At 34.6% G+C, this 13,298-nt stretch overlaps 1 protein-coding gene across 12 annotated transcripts in view; it reads right to left on the bottom strand.

The window, feature by feature from the left end:
- The window catches only part of PPIP5K2 (diphosphoinositol pentakisphosphate kinase 2), a 54,530-nt gene that overhangs the window by 28,797 nt on the left and 12,435 nt on the right, over positions 1-13,298 (bottom strand). For all 12 annotated transcript variants that reach the window (XM_075526168.1, XM_075526173.1, XM_075526170.1 and 9 more), the window contains 11 exons: positions 11,586-11,781; positions 10,773-10,863; positions 9,796-9,881; positions 8,207-8,361; positions 7,699-7,800; positions 5,732-5,893; positions 4,493-4,614; positions 2,787-2,888; positions 2,141-2,227; positions 1,100-1,179; positions 911-1,016 (listed from right to left, as the gene is read on the bottom strand). In XM_075526168.1, coding sequence (XP_075382283.1) covers positions 911-1,016; positions 1,100-1,179; positions 2,141-2,227; positions 2,787-2,888; positions 4,493-4,614; positions 5,732-5,893; positions 7,699-7,800; positions 8,207-8,361; positions 9,796-9,881; positions 10,773-10,863; positions 11,586-11,781 — 1,289 coding nt within the window. The remainder of the gene's footprint in view (positions 1-910; positions 1,017-1,099; positions 1,180-2,140; positions 2,228-2,786; positions 2,889-4,492; positions 4,615-5,731; positions 5,894-7,698; positions 7,801-8,206; positions 8,362-9,795; positions 9,882-10,772; positions 10,864-11,585; positions 11,782-13,298) is intronic.

The raw sequence follows: 13,298 nt of genomic DNA, 5'->3' as shown, positions 1-13,298 counted from the left end.
GCAGTGCTTACAACAAACCTAACTCAACAAGCACAGAATGACTACAGAAATATCAACTATTCTATAATAAAACATTTAAAAATACTGTCTACTACTTTTTTTCACAACACATAAAACATAAAACTAGGGGGGGAAAAAAAAAGCATTTGCAGATTGCTCAAGTAATTCATCTATTCAGATCCACAACTACAGTGGCTATCAGTATCCAGAATCTGATCTGGCAGTGTAGATGGCCACTATTTTGTTAGCCAATTAAGTTCTCAAGCAGAATGCAGTATTTCAAACAATTGGCATAAATTTCACTAACTGTCTTTGCCCTGATTTTTTAAAACTAAGGTTATCTACTACCATTTAGAGTTGTGAGACCCCGTATCTTTAACAAACCTTGAAGCCTTAGGTTTTTCTTTTTCTTTTTTTTTTTTTTTTTTAAATTATTAAATATTTCAGGCTTAATATACAAAGCCTCATTTATTTGAAATCCTCCAAGTTTGCTGTAAGTAGACAGTGCACGTGGTGGAAGTTCTTACTGGTTCCATCAGACTTCATTATGTCACATAACGCAAGAAGCAGACCCTGCACTCAAATACTTTAAAACATGCAAGAAGATAAAATTTGAGATCAAAGAAAGTAACTTTTTCATGTAGAAAGTATACTGAGATACTAGATAAAGCACTAAGTTCAATTAAAAAGATAAGGAGAAAAAAAAAGAGCGATGGCCCAGTTCTCCTTCATAATGTGAAGCATGTCTAACATGTCTAACATGACATCCTTTCTCTTGATAACCCTTGTGCTTGAATTAATATATCATTACTTACTTGATAACCATTGCAATGCAAGCAGTAACTGGTCAAACAGGTCAAAATAGCAGGTAAAACTTTGTTGCTATGAAGCCTGAAAATTAGACACTTACATTTCTAACACAGTCTTTAGCTGTTCAAGTTTTGCTTTACTTTCTTCAATTTCAGAATCATTGTTTTGCCCAAGTTCTACAAGAAGTTGCCTTGCTATATCAAGCACTTCCTAAAAAAAAGAAACATAGGCTTTACTTAAATAAATTATTTTCTACTTACAAAATACCACAGCAAGAAAATAAAGAAACTTGCCTGCAACTGTTTTGGTTTTTTCAGTTTTAGTTTTCCAGATTTATATCCATCACATTTTTCAAAGAGATCAAAAAACCTTTAAAAGAAAGAATATTGATTAAAAAACACAGTTAATAAGTTAAAATATTACTTGAACAAGTGGTTCTTAAACTTGAAGTTGTCTGAAATTAGAATCTTTACACTATTTGAAAAGCATGTTAAAACCGGCACTACAGAGGTCAAACCAACCTTTATTCAAATCCCATTTCCCAAGAAAGTCTTCAACACATTAGAGAAATAAGAGCACTAAAAATGTTCTCTTACGGACTTGCTAAGTGTTAAAAAAACAAAGGGGGAGGGAAGATATTCTATATATCAAATGACATAACATTTGAATATACACCTATGTCAATTCTTAATCTTCAAGAATGATCCTGAACAGAATTAGGAACCAAAAATACCAAATGAGCAGTCCTACATGTTTAAAGCATGTATCTCTGAATGCAAGAATCTAGTCCCAAAACAAATAGTTACTTTTTACTGCAATTGCACCTAATTCCAGGCCAATTATGTAAGCATTCATAAAGTGTCTAACATAAAGACGGTATCTACCAGAAATTCAGAGTCATCAAACTTTGTCAAAAGTAGAAGACAAAAAGCTGGTGCAGTAAGATGACAGCTCACACAAGAACAGTTATGATAAAAAGAGAAAGGCAGAAGTCACGGTCAAATGGTGAACCAGAAATATTCTCTGCTGCATTATTCTGATTAAAGACATCTATAGAGACAAATGCATTTTCTGTAAGACCAAGCAGAAGTGTTCACAAGGCACAGCATGTGATGAAGGAAGTCTGCACAAGTAATTTGACAGTCCTGTTAGAAAGAGACATGCATACTTGTTAATTAGCTGTAACATCAGTCAGATTTAAAAGAAAACAAAACAAAACGAAAAACAACTTGTACGATGCAATTCCTGCTCATTTCATTGCTTGCACATCCCAAAGAAGTGAGCTCTGCTCTAAAGCATCCAAGCTAATTTTTACCAAGATTCTACTTACTTCTGATGTTTTACTTCCATTTTCATTTTTTGTTTTGGTGTTCGGTCCCCATGGCGTATTACAGCTATAACACATCTAAGCTCCATCCTGAAATTTCAAGAGAGTTATATTTCACAATTCTATCTAGGAGGGTCTTTTATTTAATATTAAAACCACCACAAATCAAGACAATTGACAAAGTTGTAGTTATCTGACATAACTACAAAAGCGATGGAAGGATATGCAAGAATATATGGTTAACTGAAAATTATGTTAAGATATAAAATATAAATACTGATTTTAAGACTTAGGTAACTACAGAATATCTATTTTAAGTAGTTTTTAAAACAACGATTTTGAGGTTCATTAAATAAGAGAGCATGTTTATTAGAAGTGCATATTAAGTCGGTGCTGGAACAATGATTAGCAGTGAAGGAAGCTATGCATACAAGACTACACTTGAAAATCTGCTGTTCCTTATACTCAGCTTGACTAAGGGTCAGAAACTCTGATTGCTGGCATAGCAATTGTGATTCCTTCCTTGTTTTCATCAGACAAAACAAGCGTTCATAGGCCAAAGTGGGCACACCTTGTGAAGAGAAAAAAAATTCACAGAAAAGTTACATTAGGAGTTTGCACAATTCAGGTGTAGCTACTATTTTCTTACATGGTTCCAGAGGTGGTTGGCACAATAGGGATGTCTTCAGCTTCCAAAGGAATCGACCATGGGATCTGAAACTGGGGAGCAAGTTCTCTCATTATGATATTTCTAAAAAAGGGGTTAAAAAGAAAAAAAAAAAACAAAAACAAAAAAACGCTAAGTTTAAAGAACAGCTTATACAACACATACAAACTCCAAACCAAATAGATAATATATACATGCATTTTTATCAATGTGGTTTTAACGTATTAGCAGTCACAAGTCTGTAGATGCATATTTTTCTTTTCATTGTATAATAAAAATCTACTTAAACAACAATTTAAAGCTACTACAACTGCTACAGAGACAACATTAGCCTAATGGCCCTGGATTTGTAAGAAATCTCAGTTTTCGAACTCCAGTTCCTAAAAGAGTTCCTCAAAGAGTTCCTCGGATACAATTTAGTCTTGTTCATTTAAATATTCAGACACCTGACTGCATTGCCTAACTAAAAGTCCCTGATAATCAGCAAGCCATTCTCATCAAAGAGTAACTGGTACCTTTAGTAGTAAATTCTCAAAAGTTTCTGTGATAGAACTGGAAAAATAGGTGAAGTTTCTGGTCATAACTACAAAATGGTAACACTACCTCCACCTACAGAAGGTTGTTAAATCTTGCTAATGTTCTCTTTCCCAAGTATTTCATCAAAATGTAGTGAACTTCAGATTAGTATCTACATAAGAAGCAGTAACACTGAGGAAAAAAATTGTGCATTTTAAAGTAGTATAAGCCAAAATATCACTTTTAAAAAGCTTGGAAAAAATCTCCTTACTTAACACTGCAAAGTATGATGTTAAGGAATAAAGCATAAGGAAAAAATGATGAGATAACTTTTTTCCAGAGAATTCAACAGCTACAACAATTTGAATAAAAAGAAATCAAAATGGGTCTGAGAATTGTAACTCTAACTCAAAAAGTGGCCTAAAACAACAGGACTACAGTTGTTATCTTGGATTTCAGCTTAGCTCTTCCTCCATTTAATAAGATCCTAGACCATTTGGTAATGCAGAAAGCCATGCTGTATCTCATCAGTGCAATCTTACTGTAAAGCCAGTTTAACTGGTTTTATGGGATTCAGCCAAAATGGGATCAGCCTACTTTGAGGGCAACATTTCTTTGGCATAGAGTTCACTACCCAATTCTGTATGATCCTTTGTTGTACCTTTTTTTGCTCCCACTAGCAGAGAGAAGATGGTATGACAGAAGACACCTTGATACTAGTTGACACCTTGATACTGGTTTGGATTTGCCAGTATGAAATCCACAAATATAAAAGTATACACCACCTTCAGATCAAGGACAGTCTACATTAATTTGGGCACGTATTAAACAGCAGCAAGCATAACCATCCAATGGTGCTTCTCTACTTGAAAAAAAAATCTCAACTACCTTTAAGAACTTAATCTGGCTTTCAAACTATTTATTCAGTTAGCTTTAAGTGTTCACAAAACACTCAGATGTTTTGGATGATTTTAGGAATAAGGAATTTATTTAGGATTTATTTATTGATTTAGGACTCTTTTTAATATTTATTTTATTATTTAATTTAATGACTTATTATATGTGATATTTCATTTTAAATATTTAATTTAGGAATAAGTAGTACATAAACTATAGTCACATACAACAGAGGGAACAGGCAAAACTCCTGAAATAAATCAGTAAACTCTTACCCCAGTATCTTAGCACAATCATCATAGTATTTCATGGAGTTTTTCACAAAACTGAAGCCATTCACATCACAGACATAGGACTGTCCATTAGCACGCAGCAAATCAAAGCCACAAACCGTTTGCTGTTTTTAAGAATAAAAGTTCACGTCATTGATCACCTTCCTTAGGATTGCTTATTCTAAATAAACTTTATATCTTAACATGGTATTCATCTGAAAACATGACAAAAATACAACAGATTTTATACCTGGTACCTTTTGCCAGTTCCATGTTAGGTTCGCTCATGTCCTGCAAACATTCTCCTATTTTTAACTTTATATCCCCAATTTGATTTTATCCTTCCTACATATCCCTCGCAGTATCAGTATTGAAGGTCAATGTCACATGTGCACAAACTTAACCTTCAAGATGGGCCTACAAATTCCCCATTCTGACAGTGGTTTCCCTCTACACATAGTTTTTAAGGGTGGCAGGCAAGAAATGACAAAATATCGATAAAAACATTTTTGTCCAAATTTAAATTTGACAGGATAGTTTTGATATTGACATAACATTGACATTATTAGTACAGGATACTAGATGCTATTTCAACAGATTACTTTTTTAGATCTCAAAGCCCACTTTGCTAGGTGATAGAGGTTCACACCCTACAGGCTCCAGAATGCCATCGTAGTTACACACAGGTAATGAGACAGATTGAAAGGCAGCCTTGTAGTAAGATAGGTGAAAGGGGGGTGGGAGATAGAACGAAGTTTTTAACAAAGGAATCTTAAAACTATACAAAAATGGAAACTATCGAACACTTCAAATAAAGAAAACCTAGTCATGTCAGTACTAAATTAACATTTAATTAGGCCCACTGTAAACACTAGGTAACAAAACTTACAAAAATGTGACTACTGAAATTGTGTTTTGGTAACTTAGAAACCATTAACAAAATGTGTGAACATATGCATACAATAGATATACACTGTGGACTAGCAAAGCACGATAGCAACATGTGAATTCAGGAAAGTTATGCAACATAAGCATCCCATCCAGAACTTTTCAATGCATTAAAGGAAGAATTCTTCTAGATTAAAAAAGATGTGGATGTGGCAGTTCAACTTTTCATGTTCCTAGGAGTTTTGCAGCAATTATCACTGCTGGCTCTGTGCACTAAAACACTACAGAAGTTTAATGTAATAAACAATTAATTAACACTAAATGTTTGATCAGATAGGAGAGTAATTCGCTTACTTTAAAGGCAAGGCATACTTTCCAAGCAATTAACTTCTCTCTTGCATTCAGGATGACTGGATACCTCACTTCTTTTCCTTCACTATCTCGTTCTACCTTGCCATCCAGAGCTGGAGACTTCCGGGCTTCAGCATGAGCATAGTCTGGACCTACTGTGTACACCTTTATTGAAAAACAGGAACTTTTGATTGCATGTAATTAATTACATTACATATATGCATACATCTTGCTAAATTTATCTCAAATGTGATAATGACTTCAAAAGGTACTAGCTGCTTTCATCATTGATAAGGTCACTCTAAAGTACCTTCCTCAATGGCATTTTCTCTGCCTTCAGAGAACACACATAATTTACTGACAACCTAGGATAAAGAGGAGAAAACAGCTGGAGCACAGGTAAAGAAAAACAGTAATTACAAAATTCAATGAACAAAAATGAATTTCTTAACTATGGTGGTACAGAGGTAAAGAATAATGTTTTCCTCTCCAAAACATCTGCAGAACTTGTAGAGCAGATTAATTTGAGAACTATTTCAGTTTACTTGATTATGAAAATCTGGCTGCAGGACTAAGTGATTCTCTTCATTAAAAAATATTTTCATATTTTGGGCGGGACTAAACAAAGCAAAGATCTGCCCAGTTTTAGCATGACAAGGCAGGGTCTCAAGAGAATGATTGTGCTATCTACTCTGCAGGAGTTTTGATGCTCACAGAAAGAACTGGGGCATATGCTACAAGTGACTTGTCAGCAGCTCTCAAAAATGGGCTACTGTCACTTTAATTAAAAACAAAACCCTAAGCTTTGATAAAAAAGTATTCAGCTAAACCAGATGATTGCAAATACTGCCAATTTAGTCAGTTCAGGCAAGAGGGTGAGTTAGGTGAAGCTGCCTAATATAAAGCTGACCACCGTCTTACTTGAAGAAGATCCATTACTTATTTGGGGTATTGAAGTCCACAGCTGCTGCTTGATGACTACAGTACAAGTAGTCAAAATAGTCCCCACCCGTCAAGTCATCTCTTCAGGTTGCAAGAAACTTTTCTTTTTGGAAACAGTTTGTAAAGCTCTTACACGGATGTCTGTAAACTCAGATAAACCTATTGCAAAGTGTTGCACAGTATAACCACCTGAAGAGTATATATAGCTCATGAAAACATAGCAACTTAAAGAACAGGGAATTTGTCTGAAAACATAAAACAAGCATTCCCCTCATGTATCACCAAGTGGAAGAAGTTGACTGCAACTGATAAAAGAGCTCTTTGGCCTAAGACTGGATTAGATCTCACACATTCTAAACCTCTACTTTTTGTCTAAATACAGTGATCTCTCGTGCATATTGCAAAACATGAAATTGTGATGGGCTTAAAATAGCCAGAACTAACACAAAGGGAAAGAAAGCAATCTCCACACATGGCTGGCTTAACACCTATTCTGTTACTGCTCTATTTTAGCACTCTTTTATGATACCTAATCTTTATATCTGTTAAGAAAATAAATGAACAAAAGAGTGAAAATAATTACAGATAAGGTCAATGCATTATTTTCTGCAACTTCATATAATTTTAGTAAGTAACTTTTGTTTATTAATTAGAATACTAAGGTAGTTGGTAAAATCTATTTCAATTACAGATTTCTTTATAACCTTCAGACAAAATATCTATGCAGCATCTATCTGTTTACACAAGAAAGTATATGCTGTTCTGTCACTAATACAATACAAAAAAGAAAGACAATGTGTTGGGTAATAAGCCCCCAGCACTTGATTCCAACAACATAAGCAAAGCTGCTCTACATTACAAGTACTGTGTTTAGCTAGAATAAGAATTACATTCTTTACTTATGAACTGTACCAAAACTTCATTAAAATCAATATTTGACACAAAGATATACTTTCATCTTTAAAACTGACAAGCTCTTGGAGCACTTAATTGTTCTAAATATAAATAAGAACACGCAGTTGTCATACCTTCACATCAGTGCCATCTGTAGGCATGAATTCCTCATAAATATAGGAGCCTGTTTTTCTCACACTGCTTTCAGGGGAATAAACACTGCTTCTGCTGCCAATCTGAAATGAATATTTTTCTATTAATAAACTCATAGGCTACTGCCTGAGAAACTTTAAAACTCCTTAAAATAACACACTTGTACTGAGAAAACACTTCCTGTACCAAATGAAGCAAGTAGGTTTTGATTGTTCCCAGAAGATTTTTACAAGATTCTAAAAGGGCACCGATAGCATATGCTTCTTTTACCTATAAGAATCTGCAGTGGCTGACAATCTACTGCAAGGAACAAGGGTCTTCATTCAATCTACATGTTCTCCTGAAATTAATTTCTCTGATCTTCCACTACTCCTACACAAGCAGGACATGACAAAACAGGTCCCAGCTAACACACGGATAGGACACAATTACTCTGCAATGCTGTTAGACATCTACAACTTTTCAATAGCTTTAGTACAATACCCTCACCTTTCGAAAGAGCCTCTGGCTTCCACCTCCAGCAGACGTTGGATAATAAATGTAAACATTGTGGTCCTCAGCACTAACTGGCTTTTCTACAAAAGGCTTTTGGAAAATTTCTCCATTCACTTCCACATGATCTTCTCCTTCAATCAAGTTGCATTCTGAAGAAACAGTGCGGAGAACAGAGATGTAATAATACATTCATGGAATGAAATGATTAGAGATTTGGGGTAATTTTGTAGGTTGAAATAAAAAGATTATGTTACATTTTTGGTTCACTGATTTGTTACTGACTGCACAAAGACTTGATGATCATGTGCTGAACACGTCTGCTGCACCACATCTATATTATGCTACTTTAATACTATGTTCCAGGATTTCTGTTGATTCCCTTAGTGTCAGACAGGAAATCACCTCCTACAGATGCATAAGCTTGCATGGGTGGTATTTTTTTGGAAATGTTTTTAAGGCAGGGGTTAGGGCTGTTTGTCTCTTTCTTTAGTGCCTTTCCCTGAAATATCAGGGGGATGGCAGATGGACAGTGAACATGGTGTGGTACCAGATGCAACAGTACTTTTAACAGGCTGAGAATTGTCTCATACTGTGTGACTGATGCACCTTGCACAGAGGATTAGGTCCTCTGGAATCAGGGATCAGGAATCTCTTCACTACTGGTTGGCTGCATGCAGCAGCTTTTATTTTACTTTTGTAGCATAAATGAGTCCCTTTTCCCCTAGATTACATAGACATTTTAACCTAAAATTCCCTACCTCTTAACAGCTACACCACAGTAATACTTCATTTATACTTTATTTATTCTTACTTTTTTTATTTTTTTATTTTTACATTCATATTTTATTTATTCTTATCTCTTAATCTTGTGTCTTGACCTGTCATTGCAATCTCCTATTGTTGCTGTAAGTTTTCATTTTAGTAGAAAAAGCTGTTACGTTTATTTTCAGGTACAGAAAAAATTAATTCCAATTTATATTCAGAGTATATCATTTGCAGATCTGTCTGGACTAGACTTCCCTTTCATAGTTGCTTGTACTTAGAAGGGAAAATATTCAATAGCTTGACTTGTTTCTGTCAATATTACTTTCCTAAGTAAAATCACTCATTACTGTGACATCATGAATTCTGTGCTCTTTGGTGACATATTAAAATCTCATCTTGAATTTGGAGGCCCTTGTAGTCTGGTTGTTTTATGATGGCTTTAAGATGATTGTGACCCCACGCTTCAGAATCATGCTTTTCAGATGCACACTTGCATTGCCTTTGGCTGAGTTGGAGTTAATTTCCTTCACAGCAGCTGGTATGGTGCTATGTTTCGAATTTGTCAGCAAAACAGTCTTGATGTTTTAGTTAGTGAGCAGTGCTTCCACAGCCTCAACACCTTTTCTGTTTCACATACTAGCCCCACAGCCAGTAGAGGTTAATCCACAACAATACTTTCAATACTGGAGCAGAAATCAACTCTGCACCAATAAATTAATTCTCTAGCAAGCGAAATTTAGCTTTCCGCTATGTATGTACCGTTCTCCAGTGGAAACAAAGAGATGCAAATGGTTGATACTTTAGTCATCAGTTTTTACCTTGGGGATTGTTTGGATCACGGTTCAGAACTGCATAGCGAGGAAGTAAAATGCCTTCAGCTTTAAGAATACCATATACTTCTCTCCTAGAATAAAAGAACAAAAGTTGCACAGTAAGACAGCAAATCCTGCCAATATTTGTATTTTATGGTCCATGAGTAAGGGAGGAGAAAAATACATACAATTTTTTTTTTTTTTAAATCACACAGAATAAGATCAGATATATAATACTCTACTTACTATTTAAAGGTCACTGACACAGCTGTACCTTTGAAGTGATCTCATTAATATCAATAAAAATGTAATTTGCTATACCAGTCCTGTCCTCTTGGCTTCAGCAGTGCAACAGCAATTTACATAGAACAATTCTCTTGTTAAACGAGATTATTAACATGAAGGGTTCAAAAAGTTTATACAGGACAGCAACCGAAGGCATCCAAAATAGCAAGTCTGCTCACTGTTCAGAAGGCTCCAATGCTTATGTATTTTGCTCACTATTGTTTTGTTAATATTTGCTATGCATGATTGCAGCCCCAGAAGACAATTCACTTTGAATAACCACATGATCTTTGAATACCAACAACTTCTGTTAAGTATTCACTTAAAAAGACTTTTAGTAAGTCACATGAATTCTACAATTATAGGAGGTTGGACAGTTGCTGCTATACATAGCTATGCTATACGTATTTTCAGAGTTTAAACCTTTTTATTTGCTAAGTTTTAGACAAACGTATCACCAAATTTCTACTTTAGTAAATCTTCAGTAAAAGAAAAACAGTAAAAGCAGTAAAAAAACCAACACATCTAAAGACATATCCCAGAAAACTATGCATACATTAAAAAACCATAACATTCACTGTAATTTTATTTAGACTACTGTACAATACACTAGAACTATTCCTATGTAATACCAACAGATTCTCACAGTCTCCGACTTAAAAGTAGTTTGCTGTTTACAGGTAATTAGCGTTAGTTACCTGTCTTGTATGTGATACTGCATATTCAAGTCATTGATTATGAATGGATTCCTGAGTTTTGCATAGGCAACTGCTTTGTCCAGTGGAAATCCTAAAATATTTATTATGACAAATAAATTAAAACCACAAGACACAACACCAGTAAATAGTTTGGAACCTTCATATTCAAGCTTTAGAGTACAACCAGAGATATGGCTGAAGTGGGAGGATGCTCCCTCAACTATAGACACACATAACATCAGCTTAAGACAATCATGAAACTACAGCCTAATTTCGGTATAGGCTGCCAAAAGTAGTGGTCCTGTCTCCAATTCCCTCCTCCTCCTCACTCCACATGCCCTCTACTTCCATAGGGCCAGAACGAAGGCTTTTATTGCCTCTGCCTGAAAATATGATTTTTAACTTCAGCCTACTCATCTTTGGTTGACTGCCCAGCCCCACAAAAAAACTCTAGATATTAGCAGAGATACAAGAACAAGTGGCCAAAGACCCAACACTCCCATTGAGAAAGTAGCATGCCTTCAGTTATTGGACCAAGTAAGTATTAGATCACCACTTCCACTGGCTCCACAAATATTTACCAATGGAACAGCTATTTTAAATACCATGTCAGACAGGACCTTCTCAAGCAATGAAGAGTATCAGTTAAAAAGCTTGTATTTTAGAAGTCAGTTGTACTATATTAAACAACACAAATGATTCACTTCCTAGGAAAATCCAACAAAACTACAAGACAAAAAAAATAAAAAGACCCTCAAACTAGTTAAAGTATTTAGATGTCAAAAATATTTATGGTATTATTAGAAGATTTACCTTTAGAATGAAAAGAAATGAGACAGTCACATAAAGGCCAGTTTTCTACTGGCTCATTCAAAATAACATCCTCTTCAAATATTACCACAGTTATGTACTTAAACATGGAGAGGCGTTCAAGAATTTCTTTCATTGGTTTGGACTTAGATTTCTTAGCCATTGAACAAATCCCAACTGCGATTTGTCTTTCTGGTGGCTGAAGAGAGAAGGGGAAAAAAGCAATTATTATTTTTAAGTTTTCTCAGAACACAACAGGGTTTTAGCAGCACAACACTAGAGCAGATATTTTCTGTTAAAATTCACATACTACCTTTAATTTAGTTTTTAATCAGGTAAATTGCTAGCAGGTAACAAAATGCAGTATGACAGCACACCACACTGCATTCTTATGAAAAATGCCTCAAAAAATGAAACCATTCAATAGCTCTACACTACTTTTTGTGAGTATCATATCAGGAACAAATATACAGGATCAAAATCTAAGTCAGAAATGTCAAATCACAATGAAATCATACTTATGGCTTAGACTGACATTAACTAGCAGTTCATTTTTAAACTATTTAATTTTTCTACATCTACTTAGTAGTCACAAGGCTTCTCAGCTTATTAGCTAATATTACAAGTGAATTATGAAAAGGAAAACTAGTAAACCAGAAAATGCTATTCTAGATTTCTGAGCTATTTTGTGCATAGACAGTTTCACTTTTCATCTGTATACTCTATATTTTCTTTCATGTTATAAGCCTTTAAAATTTCATTCTCCCAGTGGTATTCCTAAGTGCAACAGCCAACCTACTCCTCTGTTAAAAAGAAACAAACAAACAAAAAAACCCCAGAGCAATCCTTTATTTCAACTTACTGTTCTTTTAAAACATAGCCCATTATCTTCCCTTGCTAAACTACACTGACTGAATTGAGCTGTGTGAGCTGCTAATTTTGCACTACTTCTCTGCATTTCCAAATTACTTTTAATCATGGTGAAGTGTTTTATTAACACTTCCTTGCATTAAAATTTTTTAGACATGCTTGCAATCAGTGAAAACTTAATCTGACTATTCCCTAAAGTGAAATGTTACAGACTAAAAGAACAGCAAAATACAGCTAAAAAAATGACATGATGCCTCATGCATAAAATTAAGCATTAGTCTTAAACAAACTAAAAATTGGTAAGCACAGTGCTAAAATACAATTCAGAACACTCTGCAAGGATAATAAACTAAGGTATAACTTAAGATTGATTCAGTGTACACTTTCTATACACTAAGACAAGGAAGAAGAATGAAAACATGTCAGATCTTAATGAAAACAACAGTAAGATGGAAAAAGAAATGTTGAGTCTCTTCAATCTGAAAAATCAGAAGTTAACTCTGTAGCAGTTGACAATACACACAAAAGAAAAACTCTGGATCATTTTTTGCTACTAATTATCCAAATAAATAAAATGAAGGCTTATGCCATCAAATTCATTCCCAGAATCCAAATCAAGTCTGCAAAGGTGGCACATCAACCTCAGCTGCCCTGAAACTCTGTATTAAGGTCAAGCACATCTACTTCAAAGTTCAAGGTATACTTACTTTTCAAGTGTATACATTTCCAAACATAACTGACAGATCATTATCTGAACAATTCCCTAATTCAGAACACAATTTTAGTATTACTTTTGTGATCTATTGCCATTTCAAGGTAAAATAATGCTAGAGAACACACAGAATA

Source organism: Mycteria americana, chromosome Z, assembly GCF_035582795.1.
Source record: "Mycteria americana isolate JAX WOST 10 ecotype Jacksonville Zoo and Gardens chromosome Z, USCA_MyAme_1.0, whole genome shotgun sequence".
NCBI lineage: Eukaryota > Metazoa > Chordata > Aves > Ciconiiformes > Ciconiidae > Mycteria > Mycteria americana.
The sequence above is the reverse complement of the archived record's forward strand: the minus strand, read 5'-3'. Positions and strand labels throughout refer to the sequence as shown.